Raw genomic sequence first — 21,988 nt, forward strand, 5'->3', positions numbered from 1 at the left:
AAAAAAATTAATTATGGGCCTTTACGTGCCAATACCACGATCTGATTATCAGGCACGCCGTAGTGGGGGACTCCGGATTAATTTTGACGAAACCGGGGTTCTTCAGCGTGCACCTAAATCTAAGCACACGGGTGTTTTTTTTTTTTTTTTTTTTTTTGTATTTCGCCGCCCATCGAAATGCGGCCACCGTGGCCGGGATTTGATCCCGAGACCTCGCGTGCTTAGCAACGCCTCACCATAGCCGCTAAGCAACCACGGCAGTTTGGCTGAAATCAAAAAGCTTTCAATTATAATTGGCCTGCAATTGGCCTACCGTCTTCGCAGGGTTGTCGAACATCCCGATACTGTAGAGTTATTTTAAGAAAAGTTCTACCCTAAGCAGTTTGTAAGTGAATAAGGGCTCCTTTCTTGAATTGTTCAGATATACACTGTCTGCTTACGTTAAGGGCAAGAAGGCTACACATCAATAGCTATTTTACTAGACTAATGTCGGCTGCGATGCTGCGATGAGCCCGATCGCACCGCCTGCCCAATTCACAAGTCGTGCCGCTAATACCGCCCTTTTCGATCAGCCATCTCAAGCGAAGGCAAAGCAAGAACGCGCGCGCACACACACACACACAAGCACTCGAGGTTTGATAAAAGCGCCGAATCGGGCTGATCGCCACCACGTACACTTCATTAAAAGGAGAGTTTGACCGCGCCGTGATGGTGGCCTTCTCCACACTCCCGTCGGGGTGGCGAGTCACGAACTTCTAGACAAAGCTCGCAGGTAAAGAAAACTGACAAAAATAAAGAAAAAGAAAGAGAAAGAGGAGAAAGGAGAATCAACATCAACAAAAGCAACAGTCCCCCGGGTACTGAAACAGCCAACCTTACAAATGCACTGTCGCGCGCGAGAGGCGAGTGAACACTAATTTGTTCGTGAACTCGAATAGAGAGAGAGAGACAGAGAGAGAGAGAGAGAGAAGGTGAGATAGAGGGCGAGGCAGACCGCGAGTCGGGACAAGGCATAGAGTGTAGACAAGCCGGCGGTTCGCTTTGAGCGCTCTCCTCGGGCCAATAAGATAGCGCAAGCGAGGCTGTCAGGCGAAGCGCACGAAGCGAGCCTAAATCATCCGGCCTGGCCTGTATGCCTTCGAGAAAGGCGTTCGCCGGTGTACAGCGGAAACAGTCTATAAACAAACAAAGCGAAACGTACACAAGACGGCGCAACCAGTCTGCACCCAGCGAAGCTCGAAGAAACTGTACGCGCGCACGCTTTATTTCGGCATGAGCCGAGTTAGTTCGCACGATGTCGTGCCCAGGAAGCTAACTTCGAGCCCGTTTGCTTGGAGTGTAATTAACCGGTAACTCGGTGTTCGTGTAGCGTCTGGGATGCGGATGGATCGCGCGATGACGAATCGAAGCAATGCACTTTGAATATCGTTTTTCTGCGGCAAAAGCGATCCTCGCCTTGGCTCGTTAGGGGAAGTCGGGTCATGTTGCAGAATGCTCCCGTTGAATCGCTTTCACGGAGAAATTGTGGGCAGGCTATCAATAACGGTAGCTTCAGTTGGGTGGTGGGCACAGAATAATAACTCCACTGTGGACGCAATGAAGAAAGCTCATCCTTTATTCTGTGTCTTCTTTTCTTTCCTAGATTACCTCAACAGTATTCTATATTTAGACCATTAAACCATCAAAATTGGCTGGCGGGGAAAGCAACGTGCAAGCACTGAAACTATAAAGCCTCCGAGTACAGTGCTAAAAGACACATCAAAGAAAGAAACTACCAAAGTCACTAATAGGAAAGAACAAAACTGAATTAAATCACTGCCAGAAAGAACCAGAGACATGAAAAAAAAAAAAAGACATGTTCCACAGTATTCCAAACACGGCTCTTCAGAATATCATTATGAGGAGGCATTCATCATGTTTGTCTAGATGGGCGACACGGACAACAGCTTGCTTTTGCGGCTTTTTAAAAACGGGAATCATTGCTGTCTGCAGCAAACCCGAAACATCGTCGCGTTTTTTTCACTGTGTTTTTAGTTATTGTATTTTTCTTTTGCCAGGGAATCCTTACTTACTTTTCGGCGTAGGCTTGAACTGCGGGAGCACAACTGTTTTTCCCCGAAGGTCATCATAAAGTATTCTAAATTCACGCTATAACAAAGGACTGACACTTAACGGAAATCGTCGCAATCGAAACTAACGCACAAAATGCCCCTTAATGAGGAAATTGTTCATCGAAAATCTAACAAAAAAATAAGAAAGAAAATCTGTGCGACCATTATAGTTGCGGTCAGACAGGCCGGGGCTCGTCCAAAGTGTCCCAAAAGGACCCAAAGAAGCCAGCTCGCGACACTGTAAACTTTGGTTAAAACGAAAACTTCCTCGCACGCCCGAAGAAGAAACCGGTGCGTCCGAAAAGCACGCCGCGCGCACCTTTGGCGACCCCCGGGGGACCAATCGGAGAAGGGCGCGAGGCGCGACGTCAGCGGTCGCGCGGCCGCTGATTGATCAGCCGCGTCGCGCGTGGAGAGAGAGCGCGACCGCTATGAATGAGGGAACGGGAAGAGTGGGGGGAGGGGGGGGGGGGGGCTGGGGGGGCACCCGACCGCCGCCGCCGCCAACACCACCACCACCACAGCCACCAGCCGCCTCGGCCGGCGAACGCGGCACGCACCACCGGTCTCCCGGCGCGTTATTTTTTCCTCGAGTAGCCAGCCAGACTGGATGTGTCGAGAAGTTTCTTGGTGTTGGCAACTATACTAACTGGTTGTCGTGGTCGTCGCAGCCGACGACGACGTTCCACGGCTTCGCCTCTTCGTCGGCGTGCGGACTCCCCGGGCGAGCGTGCGCGGTGCTGTTCTTCTTCTGGGACCGCGTAGAGTCGTCCATCCTTGTCGGCTGTCCCGGCAGCCGCGATCGACTCCGTGTTTAGGACATCGAACACGTCGTCGGTCTTGTTGTTGCTCGTCACTCAGCGGGTCCTTCCTTTCCCGAGGCCGGCGAGATCCACCGGGTCCACTGAGGCGGTAGCAGCGATACCTCGTGTTGCTTCGTATCAGACAAGGCTTGGACACGTACAGAGGTACGACATACACGCACTGACTTCGCGCGATGAAGAGAAAAGTGACTCGTCCAAGGTCCAGGTTACCTGTCTACCTGGAATTCGGGGAGCGCCGACGGTGGTGTTGGCGGCACCGTCCCTGACTTCGACGTTTCGGAATTGACGACCAAGTGTGGTGTGCTCGTTTTCTTTTTTATTCTTGCGTGTTCCTGGCTTCGAAAAGTGTGCGTTTGTGCTTGTGGTGCCAGCGCCGCTGCCGCTCGGCTTGTTTCATTTTCTGTGCGCGTTTGCACCGGAGGATGACGCGACGAACCTCCTCGGCTCCGTCCCGTTGACGTGCCCCCGTTGCTTCACCTTTCATCTGACAGTTCCTGGTTTCCTTTTTTTTTTCTTTCGTTTCTGCCAACCGCTTTGTGACAGCGTCAACTGTTGACATTCACGACACATCACTGTCGACTCTATCGGCACCCTCGCAAGGAGGAAGGAAGAGGGAATAGACTTTGCAGGAGTGTCATACTTCATGGTTCGGGGTAAGTCTATAGATCCTGGCCAGCCGGTTTCTCTCTGTGTGGACGCATTGTGCATGGTTGGTGTCCTTAAACGAATGACGAGTCATTGTCAAAAGCTTGCCGAGACCGCCAGGAAATGCACGTGCATAGAAAGCGTACCACTTTTTTTTCCTCTTACGTTTAATGCGGGATTTCGCCGAAGTATGGCATACCTAGTGGTTTCGTGTGTAATAACGAGGACATCTGATAGATAATCATTTTTTCTTTATAGGCTGTTAATATTATCGCGATAACGCGCCGAAATTTTGACTCCCCTCATTTATCTCATCGAAGAGTGATTATGACTAAAATAGTATGACTGTGTATGAGATGTTCTTTTCTTTATCATGTCCTATACGAATCTGGAAGAGTAGCCTTTTGTTCGAGGGTAGCAGAGCTACTCAATGAAGCATTGCGCAGACAAACTGACATTATTTATAGCGCACGCCATGGGCTACTTACGAATACTGCTGGACGTCAGTACCACAGTTGGTTACTGCAATCACCCTAACGCCGAAGCCTGCCTTCACCACAGCGCGCGTCTGCGAATAGCCCTAAGAAGACAAAAAAAAAAAAAAAAAAAAAAAATCAGCTACGAACAAATTAACGAAGCTGTCGCTGCCGTTAGTTCAAACAACCCCTACTGTCCAATGTAAGCCCTTCCTCAAGACAGGTGTATCAACAGACAATACCTGGGACACAAACTACAAAATGATTCATTTCGTTTTACGCCACACTGACCCTTACCACGGTAATGGCTCGCAATTTCCCGAGAGCTATCCACAAGGTTAACTATGCTGGGTTAAAAAAAGAACTTCTGCCGTTCTTGTCTTCGAGCTAGCAACGTCGTAAACAGAACATTATTCTCGCTTTTTGTCGAGCGAAGGCCAATCGAAACAGTTCGACACGTACTTGGCCCAAGTGCACGGCGAGCTTTCATTTCGAAGACGCATGTGAGTTGTCAAAGTTACAAGGTCGCCCGCGGCAGATAAGCAGCACGCGTACTGCTTGGTTTTCGTTCACTGTACTACTATTATGAAACTGGATTTTCTGGATACAGTAGGTGGCGCCTGCGGTGCGTCGCGAATAGCTTAGCTATCCAAAAGTGATCGAGAAGGAGAGCACTCATCGCTTACCCAGAAAACGGCATCGATTCCCAACTGCGAGCCCTGCAGCCATGACCATTCATCACTGCAGGTTACACCGTATGTAGGCATACGCAGTCGTTTCTTTTGCTTCGAATTCAAAACGTGCGCGCAAGGTTGGAACTGCCTATCCCCCATAGCCGAGTCTTTCTTGCCACTCTTTTTCGTGGGTCTTGCTTTTGTTCAATTGACAGTGGTATCGGCAAAACGCGACCTCTTTTCTTCGGGAAAGATAAGATCTGGTCTTATTGATGACGCTCACCGCTACTGCAAAGAGAAGGAAGCAGGAAAACAATGAAGCGTGACAATGTTGTTTTATCCATGTTATATTTCATCGAAAGTGCTCTGCATGCGAATTGGGAGACGATCTGTGGAAGAAATGTAGAATTTTTTTTTTCTAGCCGATAATGTAAATTATATTTGAGTGCGTTCTAGCTCATCCAAATTGGGGCATTTGGATGCTTTAACCTGGCATTACCTGAATCCTTCGTATAGAAGACAGACAGACAGTTTTATTGAGGTCCTGAGGAACTGCGTTGGGACGCCCCGTTTCAGTGGGAGTCCGTAGCAGTCGCGGGCCGCAGAGGAAAGTTATTTTAGTGGAGCGTGAAAATTTTAGTGTGGTGACAACATCCATAAATGTAAATATTTGTTCACGTAAATTGTCTTTATATTCTTACCTTATCTTACTTTGCACATTTTGACTTTGCACTTTTTGAGCGGGCCAGGGCATCCTGCGAAATGAAACTTTGGAATTCGTTCACCTTAGTCGTTGAGGCCACGTTAATTGCTTGCAGACTTCAGCCTCGTAGGAAATTTGGTTTTCAAAGCTGTGTTTTCAAAACGAGAGATCGTGATGCACCCATATTTTGTTTTCAGACAGATATACGTGATATCAGCTTTTTCGTAGAAGCATCACGTATTGATTTATGAGCCTACATTCGGTGTGCCGCGAAGCGGGGACGATTGACTACAACAAGTTAACAGTTACAGCAATAGTTATGATGGTTATTAGACCTTGCACACTATAAACTTTGAGTTACTGCATAGGCTCCCTTTAGGGTCCCTAAAGGGAGCCTATATAGTAACTCTAGATAAACTATGCAGACAACGCCATCTTTCGTAATTAAAAGAAACCAGAAATCTGTGGGATGTTATTGGTGTTGGCCTCTTGAGATCTAAATCCATTACCATTATTTCAAGGTTACTTTTTTTTTCAAGTATCTAGATAATCTTTCTTACAGGAGCGCTCACATTTTTCACTGAATCATTGTGCACGGTCTTGATAATTATGTCGCAAGGCAATTTATTTAGGCCACGGAGCACCAACAAGAAACCCAGGCGGTTTCGGCCAAGCATGGGCTCTGATTTCTCGCACAGCAGAAGCGCATATTCTTCTTCGTTACAATAGCGCTTGCAGAGAGAAGTCAAGCCATCCTGGCGACTCGTGGCGTAGGTCGAATGAGCCGGTCATAACACGGCTTAAATTGGCTGACATGGAACGTGTGGCGACCACGATTTCACAGGTCTTGCGATGGTGTCCAAGGTTCGCCGACTTGTAGTTGACAGGGGAGTTGAAGTCTATGAAGACAATCATAGCGCGCAACAAGTTTCTAGGAAAGGGTCAGGGCTGTGAAGCGGGATCCACCGCCACATAATTGGGAGCCAGTAGAAAAAAGTTGCTTAGGCATGGCTACTGTCAGGTTGCCGCTTTTGGGGACCCTGATCGGTGGTCGCAAGAGAACGAGCCAGCTCGCGGCCGCCCTTGTGCATATCTAGCCGCTTCAAACTCTGGCGTGCACATACGGAAGCGTCGGGTCGGTATTGGAGCAAAGTGTCCAGTACACGTGAGATCTCTCGTCGGTACAACAGGGAGAATGGCGAAAAGCAACTTGTACCTTATGTAGCGGTACACTACATGTATACAGGCGTACGTGATGAACGGCAGAACGGTATCCCAGTGAGTTGCGAATCCATTGGGACGTACTTTGTTTCGCCGAGTGTGCGGGTAAAGTATAGGGTGCCTCGATAGGCGGCGCTCACATCGAGGTACCCTAGGTTGAAGCGTAGGCGGCCAGCCATTTGCAAAGAGCACTTGCAAACGAAAAACTTTCTGAATGCGGGTCATGGTGCATTATCCTAGGGAAACTTTAGTAAGTTACTTCAAGCAAGTATAGGCAAGGTGCTGCTGAATGCAAAAAAAAAGAAGGAGAAAAAAAGGGTCCATGGAAGGTTTCATGGCTTTAGATGACGCGTGCTTTGTGAAATATTACTGCTGAGGCATGCAAGAAAATTTTCACAGGGCTACTTTCGTATGGTCAAAACCCATGTGTGAGGAAGCTGAAATTACAGAGCTATTCGTTTCTAAGTTCATCCACTTTCGCTAACAATCTCCTTCAGCATCATGATTGGCTTGAATTATCTCTTACAGACGTTATCCGCATAAGAGCCTTTTGTGAATACGCGCCCTGGGCTGGAATAATTTAATTATTATATTCCAATGCTATTTATTTTCGTGCTTCATCAGAGGTCTATACTGCGCTCCGCCCATGTTAGTTAACATGATCGGCCGGTCGGAAACGATGGGTGAAAAGGGACGATTAGAATCAAGCGAAATAAATGCCTTTATTATACCGGCCCCGGCCTTCTCTGGATAATTATGTAGATCTTGTACTAATATCAGTGTGTGAAGCTCAAAGAGCTCGCAGCAGATACCAGTAACTAACTCAAAAGATAGATATCTTCAGGCTACAACTGTTAGTAAGAGCGAGTTCCAGCCCATCGAAAACGTACTATTAGGAAAGGCAAGCCGCCAATGCCAAAATGCATTCAAGAATGAAACGCTTAGTGAAATCAGCCCCGGACGAAGTTCGGAGGTGACAAACTCGATGAGGCTATGTGACACACTTTATTTGTTCTGGTCGTCACATAATCTCTGTCATATCTTGTAATCAATGTCACGTCAGGTCAGACTTCGCGCTTGTCGTCGATGCATTTATTTGTCTACTGTCATGCGCTGAATGCTTCGCGAGCAGCACTGGCTTCTGACAGAAATGCTGGAACCGATCGGCTCATGGGTTCGTCTGCTTCTCTAATTTTATAAACTCTGGTCACTTGTTTGATTGCTTTCTTCTACGCGCTGCAACTAAAACTTTCAATTATTGACGTTTCCCAACACTGGAGGTTGCAGTTTAGCAGCGTAAATATATACTGGCAAGGTCTACTGTATGTTAACATAACTACTCCTTGACTACTTCAGTATAAAAGTTAGGTAGCCCTAAAAAAACTTGTCTACGGAGAAGACCAGCGGAAACTTCGTCATTGAAAGTTCAAGCTAGTCATCTAACTGGTGCATAAGTATTAGTGCTTACATTTCCTTTGTTCATTTTATCGATGTAAAAAAGCGCGGTCACTCAGGCCTGAAGTATAAATAGGCCAATAGAAAAACATCGCAGCAGAAAATATCTTCTGGAACATGAACTCCAAATTCAAGCCCTCAGCGCCATTTTCAATCAAACAGAAATATCAGCTGGGGAAATTACTGTTCCCAACCACACAAGCTCATTTACCTGTATACTAACTTGCATACACAAATGTACATTCTGAAGACACCTCTATTACCAAGAAAGAAAAGATCAAATATATAACAAATATACAATGTTCATTGAGTTGAGCCTGCCGAAATTTTTTCCCGATTAATACCCTTTAGCTGCACCTTTATTTGTGCCATGGAAACGATGCGATATTGTGGTTCATTTCACTTTGTTCATTTTCTTCATACCAATATCCATCATTTCTTTAACTGCTGAACATTTTCCCTTTTTACTTCTAAATTCTTTATTAAAACACCCAAGTCCCGAATGATTCGACTGTAGGATGCAGGTTGATGGTACGGACTGGAAAACTTAATTTTTGTTTGGCTAATGTGACTTCTGTTCTGTCACGTGACAAACATTACTTCACGCAGCCGCAGGATTTGCTGATCCTGCTGGTCTAGATTAGCGCCAAATCATATTCGGCTTGTTTGTATTAATGTTATCACCAGGAAAATTTCTCCAAGAAATTGGAGAAATTCTCCAATTTCTCCAATTGGAGTAAGAGACATTGAAAAACAAAGGCGGTAATGTAAAAGAAAAACAAATTTTATTGTATATTACTTTGCCCTCCAGCGTCAAAATTTTACTGACGACACTATCGTGCAACAAGTGGAAGTGACAAAGAGTGACGGGAACTGGCATTATATTTAGCACTCTGAAGAGGCTCTGTTGTAAAATAAATTGTAAAGTTCGTGATTCTCACAAAACTGCTACGTTCACGTTCAGCTTGGGGTCATGGATTCAGTTCCGGCCGTGGAATTGTAACTACACCTTCGTGTAGTTACATTTAGGTGCACGTTAAAGAACCCCAGGTGTTGAAATTAGCGCATAACCCTACTACGACGTGCCACATAATGAAATCGTAGTTTTGGCACGGAAAGTCACAGAATTTAGTTTTTTTTTTTATGGATGAGTGTTCGATTGACCAGCTGTTTATCAATCCTGCAGCACATCGTGTGTCGATGTCCTATCATTCAAATTCAACAACGGCAGCTGCGCTACCTCACGTGATTTCGCATGCGAAAGTTGATTGACTCAAGTCAATCGATAAGACACATCTATTGTGAGTAGATCTAACATCTTCACTTAATGTGCTATTCGGGCACAAAATTGCACGCACTAAAAGCAATGTGAAAACTGCGGATCTTGCCACATTGGAGCAGACTGCCACCGCGAGATTGTGTTTCAGTGGGTGTCCAATCATGCTTACTTGTTTGAAAGTGAAACGACTGATAAAATAGCACGACGTGCTCACCGAGTGGAATGGGATGAACATCACTTCAGAACTCAGAGATGTTGTCAATGAGAGACTAAAAAAAAAAGTGTCGATTTAGCGGTAAATGCAATAGAAATGCGTTAGCATTACGTAGCCCCTATTTGAGGTCCCTAATCCATGATATAATCGCGTTAACCACATTTCAAAGTGTCGTTCAGGAGCTCACTCAACACACGTCCTGCCTTTTCGATAAGCGAAGTGCAATTTACGGTGGTCTGGAGTACCGTCAGTTGCTCTATCTGTAGCGGTGTTATCTGTAGGACGCATCGAGTGTTTGATCTTGGGGTTCATGACTCGACCCTGTCAGTGTGATATACTGGCAGTGAAGGGTGCTTGAAATATTTTTTTTATAATGCGGACGCGTAACAAATTGCAGCATAGCAAACACCGCTTGCCTTACGTAACGGTATACGTACGCATTCCTTGTCCCCTGGCTTCATTTTTATTGTTAAATATTGTGCTTTCTTTCTTGCCTCGTCGACTGTTAGTCGGTCCCAGATAGATAGATTCAGATAATTCTGTATTAACTGGTAACCAATCAATAAATCAGCATCCATGTTCGTTTTGGCTTTATACGTATTATGCTGTTCCACGTTGTTAGTTATTCCCACCTTTTTACTGCTTTAGCTAATATTATAGTAACAGGAATCTAACAAAGCCTGTAATCACGCACTTCGACGTACACCCGTGAGCAAAAGTATACGGACCAGGGCTTGCGCGATAAAGCTAATTTGCTCCTCTGCCTGTGAATGTAATTTCAAATTAAAGACTGTTGTTCAAACTTGGCATTGCGAAATTTCCAGTACACTGGTCAATTTCAGTTTATGCATCTTAATGGCGAAGAAATTAAGTTCTTTCGGCGACCCTGTGATCCGTACGCTTTTGCTCACGAGTGCACGTACCACTCCCCTTCAACGACGCCTTTGGCCGTGTGGTGAACACAAATAAACAAATAAACTAAATAGTTTATCTTTTCTTTAGTACATATGCTAAACCATATACGCGTAGGCATCCACCTTTTTTTTTTTTTTTGGCAATGTTTTCTCAAGTGGCGCCCTGGTTTGCCAAGATAGATTTGAAAATAGTGAAAAAAACTAATGATCCCGGTTTTTAATACGATGTAACTTTGTTATGCAATGACATCTTCAGTCCCACTTCAGTTTATTATAATTGCTGAACTTGTTAACCTAGTCACACATCTGGCAAGCTACTCGTGATGTCGTGTGTCACGATCAAACTTTAATCGGTGCATTGTGTCATGTGCAGCTACCGCGAGGCTACTGACTTCATTGTAGTGTTCGCAGTTTTCTGTATTATTTCAAATATCGCGCACTCACGTGATACGAAGTGGAGCACATACTTACTTACCTACACTTACAAGCTGCATTACATGTTTTAAGAATTATTAACGATACTTCCGTTATTTCTCTAATTGAAACTTACTCGGTACTTACGAAGTATTCAAAGCAAATTTTCCCGAATATTGCTTGCTCTATTTGGTTAGTAATTCATAATAGTATGACATCCTTACTGAAATATTTCTCAAGACATCTTGCAGACGCAGCACCACAGCCAGTTCGTTTCTTTGGGCAGAAGAAAAAAAAAAGAAAAGAAAGAAGGAAAAAAGAAGCACACATTAACCGAAATTACCCCATCTGTGTTACCAAAGTTAGCTTCTTGAGAGAGAGAGAGAGAGAAATAACATTTATTTCTACCAGTCAATTAACACCGCAAAAGATGGTCTTCCTCCGCAGCGCCTCTATCCGTCAGCCGGGATCGCGAAGGACTCAGCGGCAGCTGGAGCTTGAAAATAGTTTATCGGTGCAATAACCGAATTCCCCTACCACATTTCTCAGAACATCACCATCGCGTTAGCACATCGCACAAAATCAGTAACGTTTGTAATGCCAGTAAGTACATGTGAACAAAAGAGTGTGCCTCCAGGCGAGGCTTGGCGGAAATTTCCGATGTGGTTTTTGAGCAACTACGTAAACCTTGTATTTGATGTTAGGTTAAAAAAAAAAAGCAGCTGCGCGTTGTTAGCTGCAGTGTAATTAACACGAAGCGGTGCCATGCTAAGGCGGTGTCATCTCTTGTAAAGCCGTGTCTCTAGTTCTGGCTTTAAATGTTATCCTGAGGGATGTAGTTTCAGAGCTCAGATACCATTCGTTGTACCAAACATTCGCTATAGGATGCGCGCTCCACCCTGTACAAACGAACAAGAAGAAAAGTTCCAAGCTCTTGTCACGCCTTGAAATTTTAGCATGCCACTGGGCTCGCGAAGCGTGCTCGTAGATCTCCGGAGTCAGTTACCATTAACTTTCTTACTTAATGCGCAATGACATAGAAATTGTAGTAAGCTTATAGAAGCATTTGAAATACCGTATATAAAGATAAGCACCAACGCCCTGCCCGCTGCACCACAGGGACATAGACCTTGTATTGAGCAATAAAGATAAATCAAATCATAATTATATGAAACACTACACTACGCATAATGGCCTTCCTTAAAGTGGGGCAAAATGAGAATAAGAATTAAAATAAAGTAAAATTATCAGAGCGTAATGAAATAACAGTTTCATCCATTCGGGCTGGCATGTTTCTTTTTTCTTTTTTCTTTTTTCGCAGTTTATTCGCCATCACGCAATTCTACCGAATTGTCCAACTTGCCGTACTTGACACTTTGATGCACCCTTTCCTCACGTTCTCCAGTCGCGGATAACTTCGCGACCCTCCAATCTCCCTGCGGCTGAGTGAAAACGACTGTTGTACATATCTCATGTCGGTGTTTTTCTTCCTATCGCAGGAACTCCATCGGACAACGGCGCATCACCGCGAGCACGGAGGCATGGCACGGCGGAAGATGTGAAACCACGCGTCATGCCGGGCGCCGTCGCCGCCGCTTCCACGGCGCCTGTGCCCGCGTCGGCGATAGCCCGCGGCTGCATGGTGCTGCTCGCGCTGGCCCTGGCGGGCCTGCCACCCGCCGCCATGTCCCTGGGCACGTGGATGTGAGTGAACAGCAACTTTTCCTGCCGTTTCTCCAATGATGCGCGCATGTCGCGGGTTTTACAGCTAAGCTGTTATAGTTAGCCTTTAGTTAGTCGGGATTTTTCGTGTCCGGCGTGCGCGACCTTTGCTCACACAAAAATGTGGTCCGACCTCGGAGACAGTGCAGAGAAGCGGAAAGTGCACAGTGTGCTGCTTCTCCAAGAGGCATCACATGGCGTCATCAGGTGACATCATCATTTGACGAAGGAGTCATCGCGCGACGTCACGTTTGACGTGGTGACTTCATCGCATGACGTCGACAGGCGATGTCGTGACGTGACGATGCCGTTATCACGTAACGTAGCGTTTGACGGGGTGATGGCATAACGCGACCTTTGGTGGGATGATGTCATCACGCGACGTTTGAGGTGATGATGTAATCACGTTTCGTCATCATTTCGCAGGGCCGGGATGGCGAGTCATTTTTCATTGGCCGAAACATTAATGAGATGCAAGTGAACGCTGGGGCGCATTCACGCATGCGCAAGTGCTGCGTCGCTATCGAAGTTAGGTACTGCGTACTTGTACGGCTTTCTCGTATCGCTGCAACCGCAAATGACGACGCAAAACATTGATGAAAGACGACCTGGCTGATCTGCAAGCTGCGTCAGCGCTGCAGCAAACGAAGTTGAAATCGTGTTTGTGTAGTCCTATGCAGCAGACTTCGACAAGTAAACGCCGCAGCGATTTGACATGAGAGGTGCAGTTTTTCTCAAGGGTTTCAAAAAGCCATGGTACCTGTGAGCAATGCAGTTCCTGGACCGCATGCTGCGGGCCTCTGTGAACGTTTGGCTGCTCCAGTGACCCCAGATGACGCCCAGATATCGCTAGAGATAGCGTCGCTTGAGTGCCTCCTATGCCGGTGTCAGGCGTGCTTACGGGAGAGCCCTGCCAAAGGGCATAGAGACAGATTTACTTCGACAGCCTCACTTGTGATATTTGTGGAAGTAGCTGAAAAGCTTTAAAGGCAGTATGTAAAAAAGTTTCTTCGATGCCATTCAGTGAGAGAGCACATTGAAGATTTTAGGCTCAGTGTGGCCGTTTCATGAAGGGTGTGTAAAAGAGTGAAAAAGCGCTCTCCCCGTTCTACGCTAGGGCGAATGGATTATGCGCAGTTTTTTAAGTCACGGGCATCATATCGAACATTACATCAACGTTTATAGGCAGCCAGCAGGTGTAGGCAGTTCGCCAGTTTTTCAGGTGTCGTATAGACCATGGCGCGTCGGTTTGGCGAAGCGGCCTGACGGCACGCTATTTTAATATGTACCAGTTTTTAAACTCAGTCTTTTAATCGTCATCATCATCACCATCATCCCATTTTTATGCCCACTGCAGGACGAAGGCCTTTCGCTGCGATCTCCAATTACTTACGCCTGCAAATTATTATCTTTTGTAAAGTCAGTCTTTAATATCACTCGCTGGAATTTCGCTGTGGGATTTCTATCCAGATTTAGGGATAACATAGAAAATAGTTTACTCTGTCTGAGTAATCAGGGAACAACATCACTTCTTCCTGCTGTCTATAGTGTGGAAATACTTTATTTTACAAACATTTAAATAGATGAATGCCCAAGATACTCATTTTATATACCTTCTTGCTCAGGGACAGCCGGCGCGTATTCTCGGGTCATTCTCAGCGACGCATCGCATTGCGTCAGCAGTCAGTTCCTGGTTACGCTTGGGTAACTGCCGGTAAGCGTCGGCCAATTACGCATAAGAAATTTGAACGCGCAAAACAAGAAAAAGGTGGCGCTACCTAACACTTCCAGGGTCGGATTTAGTACACGTAACAAACACCGATGACAGCGAGCAGGACCATTGCCACCACCGTAGCTCGCTCGACTTCTACATTTCAATTAAAACCGCAATTCATTTCCCCAGTGCTTTCCTTGGCTTCGTTTTTTGCTGGCTTAATGCGGTTGTCACTAACAAGAATCGGGCCCCTCCGATCTCTTCCCTCTCGTTGATAACCGACAGATTGTGTCAGTCTTTGCCATATTCTTTCTTTAGCTCGTTTTTGTTTCTTCCTTCTCTTCCTGTAACTCTCAACTACGCCGACGTGACACGTCACTTGACGTCATATGCACAGAACGCCCCCCCCCCCCCCCCCCCCCCCATCTTGTAATTTCAACGCATACTGTGATCGTCCGTGCCACAGCACCAACAGCGAAAACTGAGCGCCAGACGCCGTTCACGAGACGACACAAAACCGGGAACGTTTTCGCGCATATCTCGTTCCGACACCTCTCTCAGATATAGCCGAGCCGAGCGACACCGCGCTGGCTGTCATCACCGATCGTCATCATTCTCACGACGACGACACGGCGCCTGCAAAAGATGCTCGCAGCTCCGCGCAACAAAAGACTCTCGAAAACCTGCTAGAAGCGGCGGTGACGCCTCGTCGGCGCTATAGCCCCAGAGACAGAGCCGCCGTGTCCCTTCCGTTCTCCGCGTCTGCTGGCAGCGCTCCGGTACATCTCGGCAGCGCACAAGGCCTTACGCTAGGCTTACGGCAGGAGCAGCAGCATGCAGCCGCGCCCCTTGGTAGTCGACAAACGAACGTGAAAAGCCGAACGCCGCGTCCGTTTGATGTCTCCGGCCCTTAAACAGGAGGGGCCATGGCATTCCGACACGACCTTGCATGTAACGCGCGCCACGCCGAGAACACGACTACTTGGCGTTGCGTGTGTGCGTGTGTATGTGGATGGATGCGTGCGCGGCAGCGGTGGCAATCCACAAGGCGAAAAAATGGGCGGCTACCGGTGTACCCTCTCGAGTGCGGAGTTGTGCCGCAGGAGCAGGCAGGCAGGCAGGAGGAGGCTGAAGAGGAAAAAGGAGGAGGAGGAGGCGCGAAAACAGCGCACAAAACAGCGGCGACGGCCCGCCGGCGGCACTATAGTTGGCGAGGAAGAAAAGGGAGACTTCGTCGTCGTCGCGGCATGCTTTGCTGCATAGCACCTGAGACGAAGAAGCGGTCAGGGAGGGAAAGTGGCCGGCATAACGAAGAAGGTGTCCGCGGAAAGATCGAAAGGCCGAGAAGACGAAGGCTGGAGGGTGGTGCGGACAACCCCGGCCGACCGGCCGGCCCCTCTCACTTTCCCGGTCGTTCCTTCTTCTAAAAGACCCCGGCGCTTTAGATCATTCCAGGTGTACGCATGCGCCGTGGACGACGTGAAACGCTTCCCCCGGCCTTGGCGGAATGAGGCACCTCCGGCCGTCGCTTTTGTCGCTGGTGGTTTGTGCATATCTTGGAGACTTACGTGCTTCCTGCTTCGGATACGTATGCATTAGGACCCGGCCGTGGTTTCCGTACTACAGGACATGTTTTAAGCAGATGACTTCTGGAAAGTCCGACTTGCATTGTGTCTACAGTGTATGCAGAATTGCAGATACACATGAAACGGTGAAAGTGTTGCCTTCGCGCGCGCGCGCGCACACACACGCACGCACATTGAGCACCGCATCATAAGTAGCTTAAGCCTTGCCTGTAGCAGGGCTGACATCTTCAGCTTTCACTAATCCATCTGTTTCTCTCGCGTGTTAAGCGTTCTTATTCAGAGGCGTTACTTCGACTCTTTCGACAGCAGGACGCCGCCGCCTCTCAACTAAAGATATCACAGACCTTCGAAATGTCAGACCTACTATATGACCCCTTTCTTGAGAAACACTTCCATTTCAGTGATGTCTGGAAGATGATGAAAGTTGATTTTAATGAATAGCTGTTTGCAACTTGTGTGTTCAAGTGATCCATTCACCGTGAAGTGTCGCCGCCGTGTACTATACCACTTCCATCTGCTCGAATGATGGCTTCAGGTTGGGCTATTATTATTTCTTCTTAGTGCTCTCTTTGATAGACAACTTTAGATAGGTCACCGTGCAGACTTTCGTAATTATCTAAACAGTCATCATCATGAAGAAGATGAGGTGAGGAAAGTTGCCTGGAGATGCACACGCCTGCGTCCGGCTTTGCAGAATCGGCGTTGCTGATTCTACAAGTATGACATCTCCAAGGTGTCACACTTGTAGAAATGTTAGCGGTACACTAAAGAGAAAAAAGAATAACTTGACCTGCTTCAGTAAATTACCCTTCTGCAATACCGAGAAACCCATTCTTACCACAAGAAGAGGTTTGGAAGCCAAAACAAAAGAAAGAAAAAAAAAAGACTCAAAATCCAGGTGGCGACGCCACCTTGAAGTTACCGCACCAACAGGCCGTGGCGTCATGGATTTCTGACGACATCTTCTCGGGCCTGGCTAAATTTCTTTATCTGACTCGTCAGAAATGGACTAAAAGAGCCAAAGACTGCATTAATAAAGTTTCAAGAGACACACAACGGCCCGAACACTAGAATATATTTTCAACCGAATGACGTCACAATGGCATGCCGGCGCTGGTGCATCAGCACGAAATTCGAAAAACGAAAGTTCGACTCTTATTTCCTGTTACAATGATCAAACCTCTCACCACAAAATTTACAAACAGAGTTATTAAATAATACTTTATCAGTCTAAGCTGATGTTTAGCTTTTTGTAGTCTCATACTAAGACACGGGGATGAAATGCATGACTGAATGGCTCCTCAACGACGTTACTAGAGGTTGCGTGAAACAAGAGGACTACAGAATTCCAGTTCGATGCCTTTTTTTTTTCGCCACACCCACTACAGGGAAGGGATGTCCTGTCCGGTTTATACGTGGGTGGGTTCTCGCGGGCGGTACACCATGTGGTTGCAGGCTGTAAAGCGCTCGGCAGAGCCCAATATAGCCGACTTGTGGATACGCGCAGTACTCCGAACGACTTGCGGTTCGCACCCTTTCATGTGCCACAAAGATACCCCCCGCTTTTGCCTCGGCTCTTCAAAAATAAACGCTACGAAGTCATGTGCTCGCCATACGTAAAAAGGTCATTCGGATGAGTCTCTCGTGCAAGTGCTCTATATAGTCATTCTGGGAGCCCCGCGGACCATCTAGACGAGGCATCGAGCAGGATACACGAACTCCTGCGGTAACGGTTTTCTAATGTGCACAGTGGCTTAAGCAAAACTTTCACATCGCTTTATAATTATATGCACACAAAATCTTTATGTGTTTGAGGAAATTCACTAGTAGCAAGAACTACATTGCGTACATTCTCTATAAGAACGGCTTGCCGTCAATACCCTGCCATATCTGGGTTCGAAACCGTTCCACCCGCGAATCCTAACACACACTCAATCATACACTCCATGTCCAGAATAATCTAGACAATACAATGCTTCTCTTATGTTTTTAAACGAGACAACAGCAGCGAATCCGTACTCTTATCCACTCACACGTGACACTTGGGGGGCCCTTTCGACAAACGCGCAAAAGGGCATCTCCATCCTTCTTGAGGACACAACTCCGGGCATCGTACAACGGATTACGGAACAACCCTACACAAACTGCCGCAGAGCGGGTCTCAAGCTCCTACATCACGAGGACTTTGTCGAGAGCATGCAAAATGGAGGAGCAGCAGCAGCATCGAACGGACAAAAGGGATCAACGGGCTCTCGTCGTTGAGACCCTCCCCTGCTCGCGCCTCTACACTACAAAAGCCTACGCTCTCGCACAACGCATACGTTTCCCGGCAAAAGAATGCCCACGTCGCGCATCACGTACGCGCGCAAACGAACACGCACACACACGCACACACACGCCAGACACACGCCCCTGCTGCTTGCTGCTACAGCGCCATGCATGCATGCGGGAAGAGCGCCTCCGTCGTCGCCAACGCCGAGCTCGGGGCGCGATGACAAATGACGGGCTCGCGGGGCAGGTGGCATGTTGCACGCCATCGGCGGGTGAGAGACGAACATTAGGGCGCCTGCGCGCCAATCGATGCTGGTTCGGGGCGGTGCGCGCGGGCACGCGATGGGCACGAGGAACACGACTACGACGACCGACCTGCCGTTGCTCCGAAGGGTCATCAGTCCAAACCGGGGTGGGTGGGAGGGGGGGTCAAGGGTCCACGAGAGCGTGCGGGCGCGCGAATATGTCCCGTAGTATAAAGACTCCCTCCTTTCCTCTTATACCTATACGCATACCACGCGACCGCAAACTCGTTGTCTGATGCTCTTCCTCCATGTTTCTTCCCGTTTTCTTTTTTTTTGTTATCTTCTGATTCTTCCAACATGTCGTCTTCTGCACGTATGTAGAGCACGCAGGCGCACCGCGTTGTGGCCCAGAACACGGTCGTTATTACACAAGCACGGCTTGGGACAGGATCGACCTCTCTCGCTACCTCCCTCCCCCCCCCCCCCCGCCCCCTCCCTCCCTTGTGTCCCCGTCTGGTTTGTCTTACCACGAGGCGCTCGTTTCTTCTTCGTGTGGCCCTGCCGAGGTCACGTGGCATGGAAACGAGGGGAGAGTGCAAATTCGAGATAGGGCTCTAACCTCGCAAACTGGCTTGACCCTCGCGAGTTCGTCTTGAGTTTTTTTAGACGACCCCTTCGGCGTCTAGAGCGGCTAATGTTGGTCGTGTTTGACCTGAAACCGAGAAGGAAAAAATAAAAATGTGGGTGTAACCCGGCTGACCCGGTGCTGTACCTACGCCCGTCCCTACTCTCTTTCTAAACTACCGCTTTCTTTGTCGAGAGTGAGTGAATATAGGCTTTGTTGTCTTCAACCTGCAAATTAGCACTGGTTCTGTTTCGTTCTCTTTTTCGCCTGTGTAATTTCGCCAGGTGTACCACCTCCATAGTGTAAACTACAGCGTTTTTATCATTTTTTTTTGTTGTTGTCCCTTGTTGATTGTTGCTAAAGCACTGCGTTTCGCGTGACCCGCGTGGATTGGTGCAGATTTTATGCCCAGAACCCCGAGAGGTCATTTCATGGTCAATAACGGTATTGTTTGCATCGCTGACTAGCTTTTAAAAAAAAAATCTTTTTGTTCAAGTTGTGGAACTGTATCGGCTGGCCTGCGGGGCGCATGTGTTGCCGGTATATATGGTCACTGAAGCCCTGTCACTTTGGTTATGAGAGTGCAACGTCAAGGACTAGTTTAATCAAAAAGCGATTCTGCTGATCCCGTGACAAAAATTAAAGCTTCCAGTGTTGTAGATTCAGAAACACGTAGCAACTGATCACTATGAGGGGGGAGGTTGATGTGGAGACATTCTGTGATAAGAAGGGTGGACATGTGTGACGGAGTTCATTGGTGCATTAAGAAACTGTACAGGGACAGTCAGCGCATATCGTCGACACATGTTAACTAAGCGGATGTGATGCCACTTATAGAAGGACCTTGATCATAAGGGAAGCGATTCGTGATCACTTTTCAAAAACTCAGGTTCATATTGCTGTATCTCGTTGAATTTTAGATCGTAGGTCCATATAGCCTAATCGCATGTACATTCGAGCTGGTTGTGAAGTTTCTCGCAATTAAACTGTCGCATAGATAACGGAAACGTTAGGATTCCAAAGATGCTTTACTCTTTTCTTCTCATTAGTGCAAGTTTAAACAACTCCATATCTTTTTCGCAGCGCCAATGCGAAATGTGTTAGGGTGACTTCCCCCAATCAAGCAGGAACCGGGGAGAGGGTTAGGCAGCCCCTCACATGCCCCACTACACCCTGTCGAAGAGAGTGCGCACATTCCAGGCCTGAAACCTCAAGACAGGGCGACATATACCTCAGTCAGAACCATGGACGCAATGCGCAGGCGACATACCAGGCATGCCCCGAGGTCGTGCAGCCATTTATTCTTCTCCGACAGGCAACGCGCAGGTAACCAGGTAACCATAACCAACAACGTGGCGCAGCATCTTTGTTTTCACATTCTCACTCGTTTCGCCCCGTCTCGACCTCACCTCAACCAATCACCCCCAGAGCAATAGGTTCCCGCCACGCACCCTCGCTCTTCGCGACGGGGTTCAAGTCGTAATTTTCTCATCAGACAGGATCGGTGATTATAATTAGGCTCCCAACTCCCAACGCCTGCTTGACGCGGCGTACGTTCGCCACGGCTGGCACTACCGAGAAGCGGCCGATGCGGCCAAAGCCATAGCCTTAGTCATTGCGCTGCTTCCGAAGTACACAATCTACTTCCAGGCAATTGGAACGGCTTGCTGGCTACTGGCTGGCTGGCTGGCTTCTTGGCTGTCGAGAAGCACGGGGCCGCTGCCGTTGGCCCTGTGCGCTTGCGCGCACGCAAAACGTTTGCCGGTAGCGCGCTCGCTCGCTCGAGGAGCCCATGGCGTCTCACACCTTTCCCAAAACGCGCCACGTACCCTCCCACCAGCGCTCGGCCGCTCTCTTCTGGGCCCCGGACATTTTTGATTTACGACTCGAGGCACCAATGTTTGTTTCTTCTCAGTGGAGGGGGGGTAGAGGAGCGGCCATTTAGAAGAGAACCTGCCTTCCACCACGGGTCGTGAGCTGCTCCCGCAGCTCCTTCGGCATTCCGCGGTACAACGCCATTCAGGCTGGTTGGCGTGGCTGCATGCTGCAGGCTATCCGGCACTGCGTCATCGTCGTCGTCTGCACGCACGTTGAACGCAGCAGACGACAGGAAAACAGAGAGAGAGAGAGAAAAGAAAAGAAAACGTGAAGTTCCCAGAGGAATATGTATACTGGTGAAGAGAGGGAAATGTGCGAGCTAAGTCTTCTCGCACCTTTGTATGAGACGCAGAGTGTAACGAACAGAGTGTTTATACAGGTCCTGCCTCGCTTTCTTTCGTTTTCCTTGCCACCTCCTCCTGCGTTTAAATAGACACACGCACGATCGACTGATGCTGCGGTGGGTGTGGAGACGTCGACAGTGCCCGTGGTGGTAGAAGTGGCATCGACGTCGTTTATACGAGCGCCGCGGGGTTGAAGAACGGCGCAAATTCAATATTTCTGCGGAGGGCGTTTAATGCCATCTGAGGCGGAAGGTATTCGTGTTTGGTCTGTTGTTCGTTTTCAGCAGCGGCGTGAGCGGGCAGACGCCGCTGCGCGCAGTTCAGGAAAAGAGAGATAGAAAAAGGAGGAATGAGACTCACCGGAGGTCAACGGCATAGACGCGCACACATACGTATACACAACACGCGTTGCGTAGCCTATGATGCGAAGCCTGAACAGCTGTACTTACTGAAGCCTACGGAAGACTGTGCAACAAGGGTTGTGCGTGCGAATGGCGATGGACCTGAATATCCAATCCGGCGAGAGGAGAGAGAGAATATAGAAGGAAAGGCAGGTATAGGTCGACCAGACATGCGGTTGGTTTGCTACCCTGCGCAGGAGAGACAGAACAAAAAACATATTTTGCATTTGTAGTTGTACTGCTTGCTGGAAGGAGCCCTTAGTCCAGGAGCC

At 48.0% G+C, this 21,988-nt stretch overlaps 1 protein-coding gene across 1 annotated transcript in view; it reads left to right on the forward strand.

Moving 5' to 3' along the window:
- The first annotated feature begins 2,679 nt into the window (after positions 1 to 2,679).
- The window catches only part of LOC119461270 (protein Wnt-5b), an 87,762-nt gene continuing 68,453 nt past the window's right edge, over positions 2,680 to 21,988 (forward strand). The window contains exons 1-2 of the mRNA XM_037722502.2: positions 2,680 to 3,588; positions 12,430 to 12,634. Coding sequence (XP_037578430.1) covers positions 3,579 to 3,588; positions 12,430 to 12,634 — 215 coding nt within the window. The 5' untranslated portion in view covers positions 2,680 to 3,578. The remainder of the gene's footprint in view (positions 3,589 to 12,429; positions 12,635 to 21,988) is intronic.

Source organism: Dermacentor silvarum, chromosome 8 (genome assembly GCF_013339745.2).
Source record: "Dermacentor silvarum isolate Dsil-2018 chromosome 8, BIME_Dsil_1.4, whole genome shotgun sequence".
NCBI classification, from domain to species: Eukaryota; Metazoa; Arthropoda; class Arachnida; order Ixodida; family Ixodidae; genus Dermacentor; species Dermacentor silvarum.